At 38.8% G+C, this 22,978-nt stretch overlaps 1 protein-coding gene across 1 annotated transcript in view; it reads right to left on the reverse strand.

The window, feature by feature from the left end:
- Positions 1-22,978, reverse strand: part of LOC113131438 (heterogeneous nuclear ribonucleoprotein L-like) — a 57,423-nt gene continuing 34,445 nt past the window's right edge. Inside the window, exons 7-14 of the mRNA XM_026308665.1 lie at positions 19,913-19,985; positions 12,717-12,788; positions 11,815-12,032; positions 9,238-9,359; positions 8,552-8,753; positions 7,350-7,407; positions 7,062-7,160; positions 1-3,785 (exon numbers count right to left, since the gene is read on the reverse strand). Of these exons, the coding sequence (XP_026164450.1) occupies positions 3,730-3,785; positions 7,062-7,160; positions 7,350-7,407; positions 8,552-8,753; positions 9,238-9,359; positions 11,815-12,032; positions 12,717-12,788; positions 19,913-19,985 (900 nt within the window). The 3' untranslated portion in view covers positions 1-3,729. The remainder of the gene's footprint in view (positions 3,786-7,061; positions 7,161-7,349; positions 7,408-8,551; positions 8,754-9,237; positions 9,360-11,814; positions 12,033-12,716; positions 12,789-19,912; positions 19,986-22,978) is intronic.

The following is a 22,978-nucleotide window of genomic DNA, read 5'->3' on the forward strand; positions in this document are numbered from 1 at the left end:
TTCAAACAATATCGTTTTATGCGTTTTTGTCAGGGAATACAGACTTTTAACCACATTAAACCTTTACAGACTCAAAATCATGACATACAGTACCTGTGAAACTACTCCTAATGTCACACCTGTGATTAAAACTTCAAAGTTACAACAGCCATTACTCAAACTCACTTAAAGGCTTAAAAAACATCAATAAATAAATTGTACTTAGAAATACAGTAAGATTCAAGTTCTGTAAGAGACATACAAACCTCAGTGTCCATATAATCATATTCCTCTGCTGAAACCCTTCATGCTTTTAGACATTTTTGCATTTATATTTTACATATAAAAAGCATGCCTTAATACATAAGTGTCATGGATCTGGGCGTATGAAATGATAGGCCCAGAGCAGCAAAATCAAGATTTTAAATGAGAATAAACATTTTCTCTACAGGCATAACAATGTATGACACAGACAGAAGGGATACTTACTGATTTTGGAGGTTCCTGCTTCTACTTTGGCATTCTGGTCTTTCAGTAGAACCTCATTTTAACAAGCATTTTAAGAAGTGTATGATATATTTCAGGTGCATTCAATGCTGTTTTCAATTTTTCAATTGGACCTGTTCAAACCTGTCTTCTGTTTGCACCATGGACTCAACATTAATACTAAGCACAGCAGACCTCCAATAACAGCAGATATATTGGTGAGTAAACCATTACTATGTTTTCTGTTTCTAAAAGGAATGGTAGGCAAAACCACAAGCAATGCAGCTTCAGTGTTGACTTTCACTGGGCTATCAACCAACAAACCAGCATACATTTTTCAGCTCTGTTTTTCTGCTCATCCTATCAGCTATATCCCATTGGTTTATGCCAAGTAACTGATGAGTCACTGTGTCCCACCTCAAAATCCCTGTTTCAAGAGGAAATACATCACTAAGATAGCAATGATAAAACACTGAACTTTTCTTTTCCAGTAAGATCCATTAGGTCCAGTATTGCCAGACACTTAAGCACTGACTGTATTTGCATGCCAGTAGAACTCATCTACAGTTGTTTTTGGCTTCATATGTATTAAGATAAATCATCTTTTATTTTTCTTAACAATCCATGAAGAGTAGAGCAGTGTGAAGGAGCCCTCCAATCTCCACACTGTTTCTATGAACTGCTAGTTTTTTATATATTGTTATAGGTGTACTCCACTCCACCAAATCATTTGCTTTCAATCAGGTTGATAGTGTGATGACAGAGAACTAGCACAATCAATTCTGTGTGCCACCCTCATGTGGGTATTACAGGATTTTTCTGCTAACAATTGACTAATTCACAAAAACACATTTAGAAACACAATGTACAAATTTGTGGCCAATGTTTTGGAGTAGGTTTAAATGAAAGTAAAATGGGGCTAAATAGATTAAAATAGGTTAAAGGCTCAGTCAAGACAAGTGTATTAGCAATACATTCTTTTCCTTTAGAGGGTTTGTGGGGAGGGGCAGGGCTGACATTGGATGAGAGGCAGGGTACATACTGGAGAGCTCACCAGTCTGTCACAAGGCTGACACATAGAGACAGACAAACACTGACATCTATAGGCAATTTAGAGTCACCAATCAACCTCACTTGCATGTGTGTGGACTGTGGGGGAAAGCCCAGAAAACTGCACATTAGAGGTCGACTGATAGAGGTTTTCTCTGGCTGATGCCGATATTTTGAAATCAGGGCAGCCGATGGCCGATATATGATGCTGATTCTTTTGGCCGATTTTAATTTTCCCCCTTCATCTCACAAGGAATAAAAAGTGCCCAGGAATAAAAAGTGATTTAATTGCTTAAATTGAACATTTATTGAGGATTGATTTATTGCAGGGTACCTGCCACGATCCTTATGTCTGTTGACAGACACTGCTATAATTCAAACGGCCATAGTCTAAGAATATGGGTAAACAAATCATATGTGCAACAAGTCATTTACATATGAAAGTAAAAACGGCAGCAATTCAGACAAAACTCCTGGCTAAAACATGCACATTAATTTTCCTCATTAAAAGTGTATTTTTTGGTGGGAGCATCGTGCCCGTGTTGTGTGTGTCGGACGCACACACACATTTATTGGGGAACGTTATCCTGCGTGTTTTAGCGAGAATATTCGTCTGAATTTCACACGCGTTTCTACTTTCACATTTGTTGCACACATGACGGTCAGCATCAATTCTAATACGCTACAATGTAATCATGTGTTGGAAACGAATGGTTTTCCCCTGCCATCATTAGCTGAAGCCGTGTGTGTAAAATGTAAACAGGGCACGGCTACGGTGTGTGCGTTGCTCCGTCTCGCAACGCTTAGCTAGTCGCAGATGTGCCTGCCTATAAATTGGCCTAATGTGCAGCAAAATGGGCCGATGCCGATTAATTAAAATGTGCAACAAAAAAAAAAGGTTGATTAATCGGCTCGGCCGATATATCGGTCGACCTCTACTGCAGATATGAGGTGAATATACAAATGCTATTAGCTGGCCCATAGGTTTGAACACAATTGTCTTCTTGAGGCAATAGTGCTAAAAATAATGTGTACTATGGTTTATTCATTATTGTGGAAGCTATAATACTGAAATGTTTAATATAATTTGATTAGCTTTGTCTAGATACTGAAGTGGTATTGTGTTAAGCTGAGGTAAATGTTCACTCTCAGTAATTTATATAGCTAGTGCATGGACTATCTATTACTCATTTTTCATTATTAGCGCCCCCATCTCAATGTGACGTGACATCATTTTCTCTTTGTCTGCCAATCAAATGTAGTGCCTCTGTGACCAAACTACAAATTTAAACCCTGCTAGCAATCTCTTGAGGTTGTAATTTTATTACACCCTTCAGTCTGGAATACAGAACAAAAAACAGCAATAACTTCTCCAAAGGTGAAATTGCAAATAGAGCATTTGGTAGGTGGTATTAGAGGTCATAGAAGCATTAAAATCAAAAGGCTTCATCTCCTTGGAAATATGAATGGGATTAGGATAGAGTAATATGGTAAATCTTATATGAAAAGTTGCTGTTTTGACCTGAGGTTGGTGCTAATGAAATGTAAAAAGTGTAAAGCGGTTATATCTGAGCAAAATTAATGTCCTCAGCATACTTCCTGCAAAAAAATCCAATTGAGAAAATATTTTTTTTGTGATGCTGGTAAATCTAAAATAAAAAAAGACAAACATTAGAATACATGCCATACATGTATGCATGAAGCACTGAAAGTTCAGACCCTATGATGACAGTAGGAAACAAGTCAGGCTAGGGTCTCACTCTGGGCCAAAGTGTACTTGAACAAGCAGATGGAGGTGGAGCAACACTGTTGCAGCCATAGCAAAAATGTTCATTTATTACTAATCAATCCTAAATGAGAACTTGTGTTAAAAACGTAGCCACATTTACTATACAGACATGACAATATAAACACATTATTACTGTATTTTAAACAGTCACTAGTCTGTCATCTTATTGGGTTGTGATTGGATGGTGGGATGATATCTGAATGTTTGATCAATTTGAAGACAGTGACATTGTCCTCTCTCTCCTTAACAAATTTCTTTCCATTTTCTTTATCTCCAATAAAGAGCAATTCACTCATTTTCTTCTTTTACATTTCTTTGTGTTCATCTCTTCTCCCCTTGTCTGTGTGCCTCTCTGCCATGGTCTCTGCCCCCCCTCTCAGGTCAGTGGTAAGTCATCATCACGCTCAGCAACTTCTTCAAGTGCTTTATAGATGAGATGAGGTGGAAAAACACAACTTCAGGGTGTAAGGGTTAGAACCATCTGAAACCACACACACACACACACACACACACACACTAGCCAAATTATCACATATAAAGGTATCAGAATATATCCAAATGAGTACAGCTAAAATGAAATGTATGAATGAATTCTTGAAGATGAATCAGTCATTGGTGACAAGCTATTTGATTGTCATGATACACGTTTTCCCTGCGTTACTAAATGATGACCATAGTTAAGTACAGCTTTCATAATTACGATTTGTTCCGCAGGCTACATAGTTTACATTTATGTCTAATTATTCTAATTGCAACTTTACATTGTATTTGTTGCAAGGTATTATTATTTACAGTTTTGTAGCTGTTACACAAATTTTAGACCTGTGGCCTTAACATCATTGGTTATGAAGGGATGTGAATAGCTTCTTCAAAGGGAGCTGATAGAACTGGTGGGGAATTCATTGGACCAGATGCAGTTTGCTCACAATAATAAGAAAGAGGTGGATGATGCTGTTCATTCCCTAAAATACTAAACATATTTTGAAACATGTCAAAAGCCCAGATACAAATGCTTGTCTGCTATTTGTGAATTTTGCCGCTGCTTTCAACACCTTTCCACCACAATGAATTGAAAAGTTGTTGTTTTACAAATCCTAGTATAAAAGCAAGCAGTGCTGGATGGAAGTCAGATTTTTTTTTCTTTTGGTAAATAGATCACAGTGCATCAGGGTCAATCACACCATGTTGGGTCAGAGGCATTCCCCTTTCCAGGTAACCACAAGGCTCTGCTATTTTAACTTTTTAATACATCCTTTACTGTACTGATTGCAGAAGCTCACATACCATCAGACACATTATAAATTTAGCAGATGATTCAGACACAAGCCATGCCTTTGAGAAGTTTTACATGTACTTGCTTTCTTACTTTCTCTCTAATGATGTACACAACCACCATTTTCATGTTGAAAGCTCAGCATTAAGAATGAGTGAATATCAAAGATCTGTCCAAAGACTGAGGTTATAACATCAATCTCTGGTTTTAGAACAGAATCTCTTTCTTCTGCTATGCTATCCTATGCTATCTGAAACTAGCCTCTGCCATCCTTTAAAAGGAAAGCTGTGGTTTTGCAGCCTCATCTAAATAATTTATCCTGGATCTTCAAGGCACCTGATTTGGTTCTGTGATGTATGAGCAAGTGAAGAAAACGCCCTTTATATATTTATTATCAGTATAATTTTTTGTTCTTTCAGCTACTGAACTTTAGCATACAGTGGTGTGAAAAAGTGTTGGCCCCCTTCCTGATTTCTTATTTTTTTGCATGTTAATCACACTTTAATGTTTCAGATCATCAAACAACTTTAAATATTAGTCAAAGATAACACAAGTAAACACATCATGCAGTTTTTAAATGAAGGTTTTAAGGGAAAACAAAATCCAAAACTACATGGCCCTGTATGAAAAAGTGCTTGTAACTGTGGTTGATCACACCTGAGTTCAATTCCTCTAGCCCAGTGATTCTCAAACTGTGGTGGGGCGTGACGCTGTGACAGGTGGGGCGCAGCGAACGGGAGTAAATTAGTCTAATTTTGTGTATATCCTAATTCATAATTTTCTTTACTGACAAACACCATACATGCAAAATAAAACAACCACATACAAAGAAACGTGTCATTAAAAAACACAAATAGAGGAACCATGGGTCTTGGATTCACAGTGGGGCTGGTGGGGGCAGAGGAAACCGCTGGCAGCAGACCCAACAAATTAAAAAGACACTTAGAAACAACGCACCCCAATCTCGTCAATAAACCACTTGACTTCAAAGTAATTACACAATTGCACTTTCATTTTATTTATTTTGAACTCTGTATTATTTATTTAGAAGTTATTTTGAATAAATTTGAAAATTTTAAGTTTGAAATAAGTTTCATTGTCATTTTTGGGGGGTGAAGTGGGGCTTGAAACTTTATGCTCGGCCTTAAGTGGGGAATGGCAGGAAAAGTTTGAGAACCACTGCTCTAGCCACACCCAGGCCTGATTACTGCCACACCTGTTCGCAATCAAGAAATCACTTAAAGAGGACCTGCCTGACAAAGTGAAGTAGACCAAAAGATCCTCAAAAGCTAGACATCATGCTGAGATCCAAAGAAATTCAAAAACAAATGAGAAAGAAAGTAATTCCGATCTGTTAGTCTGGAAAAGGTTATAAAGCCATTTCTAAAGCTTTGGGACTGCAGCGAACCACAGTGAGAGCCTTTATCTACAAATGGCGAAAACACGGAATAGTGGAGAACTTTCCCAGGAGTGGCCGGCCGACCAAAATTACCCCAAGAGAGCAGCAACGACTCATCCAAAAGGTCACAAAAGACCCCACAACATCATTCAAAGAACTGCAGGCCTCACTTGCCTCAGTTAAGGTCACTGTTCATGACTCCACCATGAGAAAGAGACTGGGCAGTTTTGCCAGAAAACATCTTGATGACCCCCAAGACTTTTGGGAAAATACTCTGTGGACTGACGAGACAAAAGTTGAATTTTTTGGAAGGTGTGTGTCCCATTACGTCTGGCGTAAAAGTAACACCGCATTTCAGAAAAAGAAAAATCATACCAACAGTAAAATATGGTGGTGGTAGTGTGATGGTCTGGGGCTGTTTTGTTGCTTCAGGACCTGGAAGATTTTCTGTGATAAATGGAACCATGAATTCTGCTGTCTACCAAAAAATCCTTAAGGAGAATGTCCGGCCCTCTGTTTGTGACCTCAAGCTGAAGCAAACTTGGGAAAACTTGGGCTTGAGATGCTGTGGCATGACCTTAAAAAGGCGGTTCATGCTCAAAAACCCTCCAATGTGGTTTTATTACCACAATTCTGCAAAGATGAGTGGGCCAAAATTCCTCCACAGCGCTGTAACAGACTCATTGCAAGTTATCGCAAACGCTTGATTGCAGTTGTTGCTGCTAAGGGTGGCCCAACCAGTTATTAGGTTTAGGGGGAAAACACTTTTTCATACAGGGCCGTGTAGTTTTGGATTTTGTTTTCCCTTAATAATAAAAACCTTCATTTAAAAACTGCATGATGTGTTTACTTGTGTTATCTTTGACTAATATTTAAAGTTATTTGATGATCTGAAACATTAAAGTGTGATTAACATGCAAAAAAAGAAGAAATCAGGAAGGGGGCCCAACACTTTTTCACACCACCGTATATCATTGTCACAGTTCTCCAATGAGTAACAATACACAAACATGAGCAAACGCAAACCAAAACTACAACCTCTAATATTTAGTTTAGTTTCCTATTTGCAGGAACAGGAGACTTACTGGGTATCCTGATCTGGTAGTGGTTGAGAACAGTAAGAACTTCCACAGCCTCTGTTTTACTGTCAAACTCCAACAAGCCAGAGATAGTCTTAGAGGAGGCTAAAAGAAAAATGCAGGAGAGTAGAAGAGTAAAAACATGCAAAAAGACAGGACAGACACATAAGAAGTAAAAGAAGGGATTCATATGTAATTAATAGCTTTTAAAATATCTAATCAATCAGAGATGTAAAAGAATATATCTTTTCATAGACCAATTACAAAATGCAAACACATTCAAGTACTACTTACGTTTGGCATCAAACATCTTGAATTTGACAAAGCCAGGTACATCATGCTCCGTACATAGCTATCAAAACACACATAGCAGCTATGGATGAGTAAAGATGCATTAGGTAAAACCATTTAAGACTACAGTTGGCATATGGCCATCTATCCTCAGTACCAGTGATATGTTTATAAGTTAGATGTTTGTAGAATAAATCTTTTGTTTTTGGAGAACTAAGGACTACTCAATCTATTCCAGTGTTAATTTCGTTGACGAAGTATTTGTTATAATTTTCGTCAACGACAAGTTTTCACTGACGAAAACGAGACCTTAACTAAATAAAAATTAAGTGATGACGACAAAAACTAAATAAAAATATACTGACATTCTCGTTGACTAATAAAAACGAGACGAAAATGTGAGTGAGGGACGTTTTTAGAAAAGATCCAATTAGAATTAATCTTCTTAGACGCACATTTGAAAAGTAACTGATCCACCTAGTGACACGAGATGCACGAGTACACGACATCATCATAGCCTACACTGGGTTTCTGTCTTTCACTGTCCCTGTTTGACTGGCCAGTACAGACTACTGGCCCGTGCTAACTTAAACTATAATGAAATGGCAACAGCTGGGAGAAAACAAAGAGAAGATATATGGATCAGTTTCATCTTTGATGCAATGGCATTACTGCTAAATACAGTTTTTCTTTTAAATATTTTGGAGTTGCTCTTTTGCTTTAAATAATGGAAAATGTCATATGCAAGTTATAAACAATGCATATCTAATTTTTGGTCTTTTATGGAAAGGCCATATTCCATATATGGTTAATGAAACTAGTTTTTCATTTAATTTTAATTTAGAATATTTTGTATAGTACAATAGTTTTACTAAATTACACTTAAATTAAACCCAATAGATTTACTGTAGATTTAGTCGACTAAAATCTTATGCTATTTAGTCGACTAAAACTAGACTAAAACTAAAACAAAGCAGATGAATAAAATATGACTAAAACTAAAATTGCATTTTAGTCAAAAGACTATGACTAAAACTAAATTAAAATCTGCTGTCAAAATTAACACTGATCTATTCTTAGAAAAGTAAGAGTTTGCTAGTCAGTTCATGCCAAAGAGACAGAGGGACAGGGACAGGCATCATGGAGGAAACTACCTTTATTTTATTTTAAACTTAATGTTGTAGAACTGGACATTTTGATCATACCCTTAATAAATGTTCCTGCGATATGCATGGAGGAACGTTGTAATAATGCAGTACTGCAGATGGAGGCTGGATGATGTTTTTGGAGGCCTGTCCAGCGCTGCTGAAGCGGTTGTTTCTGGTCATGGCAAAGTCCTTATAGCTGCTGCTCCCATCTTCCAGCTCAAACACCTGACTGGGGATAACTGCGTGCTGCTTAGACACACTGCACACAACACAACACATCTGTCACCTGCAGTAACAGATCCATGCGTGATAGGTCTGAAAAATTACCAACTACTGAAACTACCTACTGAAAATGTTGTTCCCAAAAACAGCACTTTCTCTGGCTTCTGCAACTCTACTGTTGACGATATGGTCAACTAAGTACATGAGTCAATTGAGTATATTTTGGTATTGGACCATTAGTCAGATAAAATATATGAAAAAACTACCTTGAAGTCTGGAAACTATTGACATGGTATTTAGTGCTATTTTAAAGGGCAAACGGTTCATTATGAAAAAAAAAATTAATGCATAAAAAAAAAACAACTATTAAAAAATATAGTTGTTGCATTGGTCAAGCTTTGGGATCACATATGTAACATATTTTGGATCAATAATTTAACAATATTCAGCACATCTGGTGAAAGATATGAAACATCTTAAAAAAAAAAAAATGAATATATGCATAATAAACTATTTCTCACCACACATTGAGTCTCTTGCCAAACACCTTGATGCTGTTGAGATGTGTGATGGCTCTGTCCACAGCATACTCATCTCCCATCTCAACCAAAGCTGTGCCAGGAACGCTTTTCATAAACTTCACCTACAACCACACATTCCTAGTTAACAGCTCTATTATAAAATAAACATATAATATGGTCAAGCTATACTCACCTTTTCAGATGTAAGACTAACTGACACATTCATAATGATTCCTTAAAGAATAGGTTCAGTTTTTCCAGGCTGTTTCTAATGTCTAATCCCTGCATTCTAATCATGGAAACAGCTGTGGCGTTGGTATGGCTGCCCTAGAAAACGACTCATTGGTTGAATGGACCACATACCAACTAACATTTTGTACAGTAGGGTAGTGGTTAGTACACAGCAAGAACTGCAATTTTGTTGTGCTACAGTGGTGTGAAAAAGTGTTGGCCCCCTTCCTGATTTCCTATTTTTTTGCATGTTTGTCACACTTCAATGTTTCAGATCATCAAATAACTTTAAATATTAGTCAAAGATAACACAAGTAAACACATCATGCAGTTTTTAAATGATGTTTTCATTAATAAGGGAAAACAAAATCCAAAACTACGTGGCCCTGTGTGAAAAGGTGTTTGCCCCCTAAACCTAATAACTGGTTGGGCCACCCTTAGCAGCAACAACTGCAATCAAGCGTTTGCAATAACTTGCAATGAGTCTGTTACAGCGCTGTGGAGGAATTTTGGCCCACTCATCTTTGCAGAATTATTGTAATTCAGCTACATTGGAGGGTTTTCGAGCATGAGCCGCCTTTTTAAGGTCATGCCACAGCATCTCAATCAGATTCAGGTCAGGACTTTGACTAGGCCACTCCAAAGTCTTCATTTTCTTTTTCTTCAGCCATTCAAAGGTGGACGTGCTGGTCTGTTTTGGATCACTGTCCTGCTGCAGAACCCAAGTTCGCTTCAGCTTGAGGTCACAAACAGACGGCTGGACATTCTCCTTCAGGGTTTTTTGGTAGACAGCAGCATTCATGGTTTCATTTATCACAGCAAGTTTTCCAGGTCCTGAAGCAACAAAACAGCCCCAGACCATCACACCACCACCATATTTTTTGGTATGATGTTCTTTTTCTGAAACGCGGTGTTACTTTACGCCAGATGTAATGGGACACACACCTTCCAAAAAGTTCAACTTTTGTCTCGTCAGTCCACAGAGTATTTTAGCAAAAGTCTTGGGGATCATCAAGATGTTTTCTGGCAAAACTGAGACAAACTTTTATGTTCTTATAGCTCAGCAGCGGTTTTCGTCTTGGAACTCTGCCATGCAGACCATTTTTGCCCAGTCTCTTTCTCATGGTGGAGTCATGAACAGTGACCTTAAATGAGGCAAGTGAGGCCTGCAGTTCTTTGAATGATGTTGTGGGGTCTTTTGTGACCTTTTGGATGAGTTGTCACTGTGCTCTTGGGGTAATTTTGCTCGGTCAGCCACTCCTGGGAAGGTTCTCCACTGTTCCGTGTTTTCGCCATTTGTAGATAAAGGCTCTCACTGTGGTTCGCTGCAGTCCCAAAGCTTTAGAAATGGCTTTATAACCTTTTCCACACTGATAGATCTCAATTACTTTCTTTCTCATTTGTTTTTGAATTTCTTTGGATCTCGGCATGATGTCTAGCTTTTGAGGATCTTTTGGTCTACTTCACTTTGTCAGGCAGGTCCTCTTTAAGTGATTTCTTGATTGCGAACAGGTGTGGCAGTAATCAGGCCTGGGTGTGGCTAGAGGAATTGAACTCAGGTGTGATAAAACACAGTTAAGTTTTGTTTTAACGGGGGGGGGGGAACACTTTTTCACACAGGGCCATGTAGTTTTGGATTTTGTTTTCCCTTAATAATTAAAACCGTCATTTAAAAACTGCATGATGTGTTTACTTGTGTTATCTTTGACTAATATTTAAAATTGTTTGATGATCTGAAACAAAGTGTGATTAACATGCAAAAAAATAAGAAATCAGGAAGGGGGTCAACACTTTTTCACACCACTGTATATACAGTGACAAAGTTCTTGTAAGTTCTAAGCAGGTTCTGGGTTTCAGCCCACAGCAGTCTGGAACCTTTCTAGTTGGAGTTTGCATGCTCTCCTATCAATTCATCCATCCATCCATCATCTCTTGCTTATCCCTGATGACATTGGGCGAGAGGGCAGGCTACACTATCACAGGTGTCAACTTACACCCAAGATCAATTTAGAGTGACCACTGAACCTAACCCTAACCTGTGTATGTTTGGACTGTGGAAGGAAGCTGGAGTGCCCGGAGAAAAGCCACCAACATGCAAACTTCACAAACAAATCCCCAGGGCAAGCAAGATTCAAATCTGGAACATTCTTGTTGTGAGGGGAGAGTCTTAATGACAATGTCTCATTATTAACAATGCTAAGTGCTACAGAAGACACCCCACTTCTCTTGGAGTCATTGCATCACTTTGAAATGCCTATTCCAATAGCCCTACGCTACTAATAGATAAGAAACAGCAAAGACTTTCAAACTCCTTTAAGCACACTGTGATAGTACACACACACCTACCTTTTCAATGTTGCCATAGAGGCAGAAGAGGTTGAAGATGCGGGTGCAGTTCATCTTGGAAGGATGAAGGCCACTCACCATTGCAACAGAGCTAGGGGCGTGGCCAGAGTATGATGAGGATGACTGGGGCAGAGGGTAGGATACCATGTCAGGAGCGTCCACTGAGGTAAGCTTATACCTGCTGTTGCCGGGAAGAGGCAGCAGGGGGCAGGGTGGACCTGAGAAGCCAAAGACAGCAGAAACTGATATTCCCAGTTCAGTAAAGTTTACTGAAATTATATCATGACAACAGTACTACATTAGTCTGTTAGATGCAACCTTCAGCAGGGTTTCCATTACTGCATTTGTTATATAAGTACTGTAACTGTGTTTGGATGAGTCTCATTTCATACATTAAAGAGTCAGGATGTTAATTCTGAATTTATTTTCTTTTTGTGCTCTTTCTCTATTTACCAGACAGATCTGAAAACTGTTAAAGTTCAGGTTAGAATCAGGTTTAGGTCAGGGTCAGAGTAAGGGCCGCAGTTAGGCTAAATATTGATAAATCCTAAGGTTAGTTAGAAGAGCTATGGTATTATTATGTCAATAAGTGTCCACGCAACCTTAACAAGACAAATATACATGCATGCATCTGTGTGGGTGTGTTGATAGACACAGTATAAATTAAAGACAGATTGTAATCCATTTCCAAATGTAGATGAAGGTATACCTACTGCTGCACCACTGATCATTACACATGACTGGCACTCTACACCTAGCTGGATAAATGTGTGTGTTAGTAGAAGAGTGTTGAGTTTCACCTCTGAGGTATGGGGACTGTAGATTAAGTAGCAGCCTTGTCTAAGGCAGATGATTTAGTTACCAGTTTAATTCTAAGTGTGTGTTTGTCTGTTAAGTCTCACCGTAGCCATTCTCACTGTAGGACGATGGGTGTTCTCCTAAAATGGCCTGTCTCTGTCTTCCCTTTCCACGGTCTGAAACACACACACACACACACACACATTATTGCAGCTCCCTCTGTAACTTGCTTAATAACAATGGGCTTCTTTCAAAGTTTGCACTACTCTTTAATACTTCATAACAATCCACAGTAGAATTTGAACTGGAATTTAATCCAGATCAAGGCCACATCAGCATATATTGTATGAAACTGCCTCTTTAGAGAGCTATTATATACAAACAGGGCAAAAATTAACTTCTGGGACCCAGCAATTTGGGTTGAGTCATTTTACCTTTTATTTCCGTTTTCTCTTCTAAACAATTTTGCCTGACCAGGGCATTTAATGTGTGACTGTTTATGTGTATTCATCACTAAAAGTCAGACATACATCACTAAAGATGGGTCCTATTTGGACCTATTTTTAGTGATGTATGTCTTCTGGGATCTCAACAATTAACATAGTGATTACAATATTAATTTTGTTTGTATAAATGATAAACAAAATAAGATCCACAGGTCATGGTCGAAGCTGAGAGCTATCAGTCATTGATTGAAACCAGGAATACTAAAGGGACATTAAAAGAAACCCATCTAGCAATTTTATTAATCACAAGGTACACATGTGGCCAGAGGTATAGGATGCATTACCACCACAGCTGAAGATATCCCTGTCTTTGTGTACAAATGTAAAATACAGAAAGGGAAACTCAATTATACAAATAATAAAGTTGACCCCTGAATCCCTAGCCTGGCTAGGGATTGGTTGAATTATTTAATAACTGATGTAATGCGCATAAAAACTCAAAAACACGAACTTTTAAACAGTGTCATTCTCCCTCAATGTTGTCATCTGACATTTAGATACTAGAGTAACAAAAGTAAATTAAAATAAGCACTGGGGTCAGAGGTAAGAGCATCAGATAGAAGGGCTTCTACAGTCCTTCTACAAAGGAGTACAGATACAGCATGTGAACTGATATCAAAATACATTACTTTCTATAAACCACACTCTTGGTTAATAATGTAGATGGGTAAATAAAAAATAAACAGTTTTAGCTGCTTTTATTCAGGTATAATGGTACAGAGAAGGATGTGTGAACAGATGAAAAAGACAGTACCTGTGAGGCATCAAGCCTTCTCTTTCCCCCCTCTGCACGAAAGAACATCGACCTGCATTACATTATCATCATAACGATAAAAAAATCACAATCAGCACTGTTGCTGTGAAATACATTTATACACACACTTGGACCCCATTTTTAAGCGCCAAAGCGCAACGACAAGCCGAAGCATCTCATCACTCCGAAATAGCTGGGCCAAACACAGTGACGCAGAAACAGCTCAACAAATCGAAAGTGGCTATTTCTGCTGTTCATACTGTATAAAACAGTTCTGGACAATCACTACCAGTCACTAATAACCCACGCCCCCTTTATCAGCGTTCTTGCTTTAACTACCCCAAAGCTTTATAGTCAAGTGGTAGGAGAATGATTGGTTGAATGATTTGCTTAATTCCATCGTTGCTGCAGATTTATTTAATCACCAGCAAAGTGATGTAGTTCTAAGATGTCTATTCTCCACCAAATACCACAAAAACACCAACAGCTTGCATATCTATTTGTTCCATTCCTCCAACGTGTGCACTGTATGGTCTGTGCACAGAGACATGCAACGCTAATTTCAAGATCAGGAAATTACCAAACGGTAAGAGCATTGCTTGTGCTGGTCGTTGCACCGCCACGAAAAACAGGTCCCATCGTTTCATCCACAATAGTCGAAGTATTACATACTGCAGTATATATACAACTTAAAAGTTATACACTACATTGGAGGCAAATTGAAATGACAGATTTTTTTCTAAAAGGCTGAGTCACCCCCACCCAAAACATAAAAGCTCAGCAATAGTGCCAATTCATTGCTATGCTGTGTCCTGAAGACAGATTAGCAGTACATACAATATGTTTGCATGTTTCTCTGCCTGAGAAGCTGCTTAGTCATAGAGGTAATGGAACTCAGCTCCTGTGGTCAACCACAAAGACCAGCTTCTTCAGGCAGTGTGACCATTTGATTTTCACTGCAATGAACATGACCCACTGAGACTAAACACTGGCATCACATGTCAAATAGTTCATTAAAGGCCTCTAAGATTTTATAAAGTTACAAAGGGTTTACTTTAGTTGAGAAACTGTCATAGCAAGGTTAACTACCTGAGAAGATCTCTATTAGCCATTGACAATACTTAATGTTCACATCAAGTACATCAACTATACAAATGTACTTCCTGGATCCTTAACATTAGCTCATAGTGTATGTTTTATTGTATTTGGATACAGTATGGAAGTGGGACACAGAGTTGTTACTGTTCTGTCTTTTTGCTGTGACCAAAAATATTTTACATTTAGTTATATTCTAAGAATCATGTGACCTCTCCCAAAGAGTGTTGATTAAACCACCAAAACAAATTAAGTCACTATCAGACAGTGTCCCCTGGAGGTTGGACTAATTATCAGTTGGAGTTTACAACTGCCAGATGAAAGTTATTACTGGCAGAACATTAAACAAGAACCACATTAAGAGCTACAATCTCCTATAGTCACTTAGCAACTCTACTCGAGTCACAAGAATCTGTTGTACTTTTATGTGACACTGATAAAGGTGTCAGATAAAGATACACTAGGGAGAAGTTGAAGGAAAAGGAAAAAGTAACAGCAGGTAAACAAAGGCTGCTGAAAAGTACAAACTACGGGAAGGGGGAATCTACATTTAAAACACCTGAACTGAACACCTAAATGACTGACTACTGAAGCAGATGATCCAAATTTCAATGATTTCAATGATGATCGGCACCTTGACTTCCTGTCTCATGCTTTTAAAAACTGCCAAGTTGTCTATGATACTGCCACTCTTTCTGTCTGCAACTTACTAGTTTTCCTGCATCGATCTGTCCCATGTGACCTGGTTCATGAAAGCTGCCGATCCCAGACCCTCTCGCCTTGTTCTGCCATGCCAAGCTAAGTAAGATTACCTTTTTGTTCATGGAAGGAATGTTTTTGCCCAAGAGGATTTTTCTGTTTTGACTCACATGACAACCAGAGAAACCATGACAAGCTAAGTCTGCCTCCCTGTTTCATGTTTTGGAGAAATGTTTTTTGCTCAAGAGGATCTTACTGGTACCAAGTTAAAAATCAGGAATATCATGCCAAGCTACAGTGGGTACAGAAAGTATTCAGACCCCTTTAAATTTTTCACTCTTTGTGTCATTGCAGCCATTTGTGAAAATCAAAAAAGTTCATTTTATTTCTCATTAATGTACACTCAGCACCCCATCTTGACAGAAAAAAACTGAAATGTAGAAATTTTTGCAAATTTATTAAAAAAGAAAAACTGAAATATCACATGGTCATAAGTATTCAGACCCTTTGCAGTGACACTCATATTTAACTCACATGCTGTCCATTTCTTCTGATCCTCCTTCAGATGGTTCTGCTCCTTCATTGGAGTCCAGCTGTGTTTAATTAAACTGATTGGACTTGATTAGGAAAGGCACACACCTGTCTATATAAGACCTTACAGCTCACAGTGCATGTCAGAGCAAATGAGAATCATGAGGTCGAAGGAACTGCCCAAGGAGCTCAGAGACAGAATTGTGGCAAGGCACAGATCTGGCCAAGTTACAAAAGAAATTCTGCAGCACTCAAGGTTACTAAGAGCACAGTGGCCTCCATAATCCTCAAATGGAAAAAGTTTGGGACGACCAGAACTCTTCCTAGACCTGGCCGTCCAGCCAAACTGAGCAATCGTGTGTGAAGAGCCTTGGTGAGAGAGGTAAAGAAGAACCCAAAGGTCACTGTGGCTCCACAAAGTCAAAGTTCCACAAAGTCAACTATCACTGCAGCCCTCCACCAGTCGGGGCTTTATGGCAGAGTGGCCCGATGGAAGCCTCTCCTCAGTGCAACACACATGAAAGCCCGCATAGAGTTTGCCAAAAAACACATGAAGGACTCCCAGACTATGAGAAATAAGATTCTCTGGTCTGATGAGACCAAGATTGAACTTTTTGGCGTTAATTCTAAGCGGTATGTGTGGAGAACACCAGGCACTGCTCATCACCTGCCCAAAACAATCCCTACAGTGAAACATGGTGGTGGGAGCATCATGTTGTGGGGGTGTTTTTCAGCTGCAGGGACAGGACGACTGGTTGCAATTGAAGGAATGATGAATGCGGGCAAGTACAGAGATATCCTGGAAGAAAACCTCTTCCAGAGTGCTCAGAACCTCAGACTGGGCCGAAGGTTCACCTTTCAACAGGACAATGACCCTAAGCACACAGCTAAAATAACAAAGGAGTGGCTTCGGAACAACTCTGTGACCATCCTTGACTGGCCCAGCCAGAGCCCTGACCTAAACCCAATTGAGCATCTCTCGAGAGACCTGAAAATGGCTGTCCACCAGCATTCAGCATCCAACCTGACAGAACTGGAGAGGATCTGCAAGGAAGAATGGCAGAGGATCCCCAAATCCAGGTGTGAAAAACTTGTTGCATCATTCCCAAGAAGACTCATGGCTGTACTAGCTCAAAAGGGTGCTTCTACTCAATCCTGAGCACAGGGTCTGAATACTTATGTCCATGTGATATTTCAGTTTTTCTTTTTGAATAAATTTGCAAAAATTTCTACATTTCTTTTTTTCTGTCAAGATGGGGGCTTAGTTTGGAGTTGTACTTCTACAACATTCCCAAACTCAAAGTTTTTTTTAAAAAAAAGTAAATACCCTTTTTCCTTTCATACATTCTTTTTCCTTGTAAAACTGTCTCAGTTGGAGAAAAATTCATGTATTTGGTTATACCTTCAGAAACTTTTTTTTTTTTTTTTTTACAAAATATTCACCTCCCCTTTCCTTCCTGTCAGTCTATGATAATAAACTTCCCTTGGCCACTTAGACAATGTTCAATCATGAATTTTTGTCTGCCTTTGCAATGTGCCTCCACATAAAACATTACACATTTGCATTTATTCAGTGAATATTTTCATGTTGGAACCAGTTCATAATGCTGTTAATTTCTGGAATCACTTTGAAACAAGTTAATCTAAGTCTTTACTATGAACTCTACAGGCTCATTTTAATACAGTATTCCAGGAAAAGAACATTTACTTGTTGAATACATGTACTGGACAGTATCACAATTCTGGTCCTTGGTGTGAATAGGACAAATGCAAAAAAATGCCCCTTTTAAATACTGTGACAGATAATAGATTTTTCAGTTATAGATATTTTTGATTAATGCTGTCCACAAATTAACTGACTGAATCAAGAATGAACTGATTCCAACACTAATTTCATCACACAATTTAAGACTTTTAAAAGAATCATCTGCTACACACCACATACAATACAAAGAATGCAACATTTGTAATAGTTTACTGTACACAGGACCTTGCATAGACAGCAGATGAAACTACTACTACTACTACTACTGGGCATGTTAAAGTAGTATCATGGTTTGGACTTTTATTTCTGATCCTTTCACATGAAAATATACCACTGTAAAAGGCACATTTATGCATGTGTCTGAATGTCCAGGAGCATCAAAGAATTCAGATTAGGGCTGTCACAATATAGTGGTTATCACAGTATTTAAGAAAATACATGTCATTGGTCGAGCAGTCGTGTTACTATCTCTTACTTTTCAAACTAGCTTGAGTTTTTCTTAACTGCTCATAGCTTGATCCTTTCTCACACAGAGTTCACTCTCACACAAAGGCCCTAAGCAGGGGGCATAAGGGCATTCACTACTTACATCAACTAGTTGACATCTTTGCCAACAACATATGGGTCACCTAAATAAATAATACCGAAAGGGAGAAAAACTTCAAATAGTTTCAACAAACTGCAGGCTTCAAATAAGAGCAACATTTATAACCGAGCTCAGACCGAACAGGTCAGGTGAAGTCTTGGTTTTAGTATTTTACCATTTCATTTAATATCTGTTTTGTGTTTGACCATGTTGGAAAAGGGTTTGACTAGTCTTTTCATTCTCCTACACTGTTCTCACAAATGCATTTATTTTATGAAGATGTTACCAGTATTGTGATATTTTGTGCCATAATAAAGAACGATGAAAATTTGATATTGGAACAGCCCTAATTCAGATGGAGTAACAAACAATAAGCAAAGATTAAGCCAGATGTGTATATCCTGTAGATTTAAATGGCCCGACTCATGATGATCAACATTTAAAGGTGGTCCACGTGTTGACTATGTTAACCAAAAGCTTTCAGTCAAGCTTTGTGGTGAATTATTATTATTATTAGAAAGGCATTTCAGGGGATACAGTAAATCTTCATCTGCTTGCTAGAAGACCTGCTAGATTGTCTAAAGAAGCTCTGAGAGCAAATTTAGAATCTAAAAGCCATGAAGAACTTTGTAGACCAGACATCAAGCCATGTGAGTCTTTGCCAGGCAGAAGACGAAAGTAAAAGCACAAGATGGAGTAGATCTACAGAAGGAAGTGCTACTGGAGTCCTGTAGACAGGAGTGGGGCTGAGGCCTCCTGGGCATGTTGAAGCAGCAGCTGTGTGGTGGTCAGCAGGAATAAGATCCATCTCTCTCCCTCTCTCTTTTTTCTGGGTTGCAGAAGGTGAAGATGGGAGAAAGCTGCTGTGCATGGTCAGCCTGATGTCCATTCCTTTCTTTCTGCTCTCTCTCTCTCCCTCAATGTATTTTTCTCTCTCTCCATAGTCAGTGGAAGTGCAGGCTTGTGAAAGGCCAGTGACTGGATGGTGTGAGAGTGTTTAGATTGCAGATGGAGAGACTTGAGGTGAAGGAGTCTTGGTGTGATCGAGGTCTACAGTCCAAACTGTTTATGACTACACTCTAAATCCACAATTGGAAACTGACCCACTTTAATTGAAGCTGTAGATATGGTTTCACAAATGGGTGTGTCACATTTTCATCTACTCGTGAAACATTAATCAAAGAAGGCTCAAAAGTGTAGGAAAAAAGAACCACTACAGAAAATTCAGACTAAAACCAGAGTCCTAACTTGCCCCACACAGGATCTCCCAGAATGTAAAAAAGTAGGATCAGTCAAAGTGGTCATAGTCCAACTTTAGTGCAATGAAACAAAAAAGAGACACAGAGAGACAGTGTGTATCTTACCTCTTCTGACAAGGTATGGTTTAGTGTAGTCCCAGCTCTCATTATCATTCTTAATCACGTTCAGACGTGTTGGCTGTTGACACAAAGGATTTGTTCAGGATGCATTTAAATGTGTCACAGATATACAGGAGCTGCTTTAATGCTCCACTTTTTTTCACAAAGCACATCAATATTCTCATGTCTTCCACTGCACATTGTAAGGTTCTCTTTTATGCAAATACCACATACTGGCTCTTCTTTTTAACAAGTTGGCCATTGCAAAAGCATCCATTTTAAGACCCACATGGAATACCTGATTAGCAAATTGGAATATCAAAATTGGATTTCTGTACCAAAACAAATAATGTTTTTCTTGTGCTAGTCACAAGACCATTGCTGAGGCTACAATCCTGTTTGGTGATATGGCATATATATAGCCTCTCTGCCTTACCTAAAGCCTTATAATTCTACTCCCCTATCAGGCATGACAAATTCCTCACTGAAGGGTGTGGTGGTAGTTTGTACAGTACAAATGAAAGTATTATCTCTAAAGCTCTATTGCAAAAGGTGACAAACTACATCTGCTCTCTGGTCACATCTACACATATCATAAATATCATTAACCCTGTCCACAGGTATTTGTTAGAAGTATGTACCGACAAAACAGAATACTGTGAAGTTACTGATCCTATTTGAGTCCCATTTTCAATTTTCCACAAACATCAGGAATACTTAATATCATTGCAAAAAGCTAAATATAAATCTTCCAGAAAAAATGCAAAGGCTCTACAGCATAAATTAAATTGCATACATTGACTGTCTGATAATAGTATCTAGAGAATCATCTGGCTACCTAATTTCATAAGGTGCGACTGAAGATTTCTCAGTCCTCAGAACAGGGACTTTTCTAGAGGCTAGGAATAATTATCAGTGTGACACAATGAATCAACATCTATACTTGGTTCCTCAAACATTACTCCTGGGGCCAGGGATACAAAGTAACAAATTCACTCACGTTACTGTAATTGAGTAGGTTTCTTGTGTACTTATACTTTTTAAAGTAGCTTTTAAAATCTGTAATTTTACATTTACTCAAGTACATATATCTCAAGTACATATATATATATATATATATATATATATATATTTATTTCCTAACCAAAATGTTTTAATTCCTAAGTATAACGGAGTAATTGTCAAGCTTAAACTTAAGGACATAACTTACATATTGTACAGTGGGTACGGAAAGTATTCAGACCCCTTTAAATTTTTCACTCTTTGTGTCATTGCAGCCATTTGTGAAAATCAAAAAAGTTCATTTTATTTCTCATTAATGTACACTCAGCACCCCATCTTGACAGAAAAAAACTGAAATGTAGAAATTTTTGCAAATTTATTAAAAAAGAAAAACTGAAATATCACATGGTCATAAGTATTCAGACCCTTTGCAATGACACTCATATTTAACTCACATGCTGTCCATTTCTTCTGATCCTCCTTGAGATGGTTCTGCTCCTTCATTGGAGTCCAGCTGTGTTTAATTAAACTGATTGGACTTGATTAGGAAAGGCACACACCTGTCTATATAAGACCTTACAGCTCACAGTGCATGTCAGAGCAAATGAGAATCATGAGGTCAAAGGAACTGCCCAAGGAGCTCAGACAGAATTGTGGCAAGGCACAGATCTGGCCAAGGTTACAAAAGAATTTCTGCAGCACTCAAGGTTCCTAAGAGCACAGTGGCCTCCATAATCCTCAAATGGAAAAAGTTTGGGACGACCAGAACTCTTCCTAGACCTGGCCGTCCAGCCAAACTGAGCAATCGTGGGAGAAGAGCCTTGGTGAGAGAGGTAGAGAAGAACCCAAAGATCACTGTGGCTGAGCTCCAGAGATGCAGTAGGGAGATGGAAGAAAGTTCCACAAAGTCAACTATCAGTGCAGCCCTCCACCAGTCGGGGCTTTATGGCAGAGTGGCCTGACGGAAGCCTCTCCTCAGTGCAACACACATGAAAGCCCGCATAGAGTTTGCCAAAAAACACATGAAGGACTCTCAGACTATGAGAAATAAGATTCTCTGGTCTGATGAGACCAAGATTGAACTTTTTGGCGTTAATTCTAAGCGGTATGTGTGGAGAACACCAGGCACTGCTCATCACCTGCCCAATACAATCCCTACAGTGAAACATGGTGGTGGGAGCATCATGTTGTGGGGGTGTTTTTCAGCTGCAGGGACAGGACGACTGGTTGCAATTGAAGGAAAGATGAATGTGGCCAAGTACAGAGATATCCTGGAAGAAAACCTCTTCCAGAGTGCTCAGGACCTCAGACTGGGCCGAAGGTTCACCTTTCAACAGGACAATGACCCTAAGCACACAGCTAAAATAACAAAGGAGTGGCTTTGGAACAACTCTGTGACCGTCCTTGACTGGCCCAGCCAGAGCCCTGACCTAAACCCAGTTGAGCATCTCTGGAGAGACCTGAAAATGGCTGTCCACCAACATTCACCATCCAACCTGACAGAACTGGAGAGGATCTGCAAGGAAGAATGGCAGAGGATCCCCAAATCCAGGTGTGATAAACCTGTTGCATCATTCCCAAGAAGACTCATGGCTGTACTAGCTCAAAAGGGTGCTTCTACTCAATACTGAGCACAGGGTCTGAATACTTATGACCATGTCATATTTCAGTTTTTCTTTTTTAATAAATTTGCAAAAATTTCTACATTTCTGTTTTTTTCTGTCAAGATGGGGTGCTGAGTGTACATTAATGAGAAATAAAATGAACTTTGTTGATTTTGGCAAATGGCTGCAATGACACAAAGAGTGAAAAATTTAAAGGGGTCTGAATACTTTCCGTACCCACTGTATGTAATGATGACAATAAAGATCTGTCAGATAAAAACAACCTTCTGAACCTACCAATAGGTTCCAGTAGGTGTAGTAGGCTCCTACCTATATAAATAGGACTGATGTACACTGATAATGCCTATTTAATAGTAAGACAACAGCCAAACCGGGTGAGTCAATCAACACTGACTATCCTCCTGATGCAGCAGTTGAAGAGGAAATTGAGCCTAATGCAGATAAA

This window comes from Mastacembelus armatus, chromosome 15 (genome assembly GCF_900324485.2).
Source record: "Mastacembelus armatus chromosome 15, fMasArm1.2, whole genome shotgun sequence".
Lineage (NCBI taxonomy): Eukaryota > Metazoa > Chordata > Actinopteri > Synbranchiformes > Mastacembelidae > Mastacembelus > Mastacembelus armatus.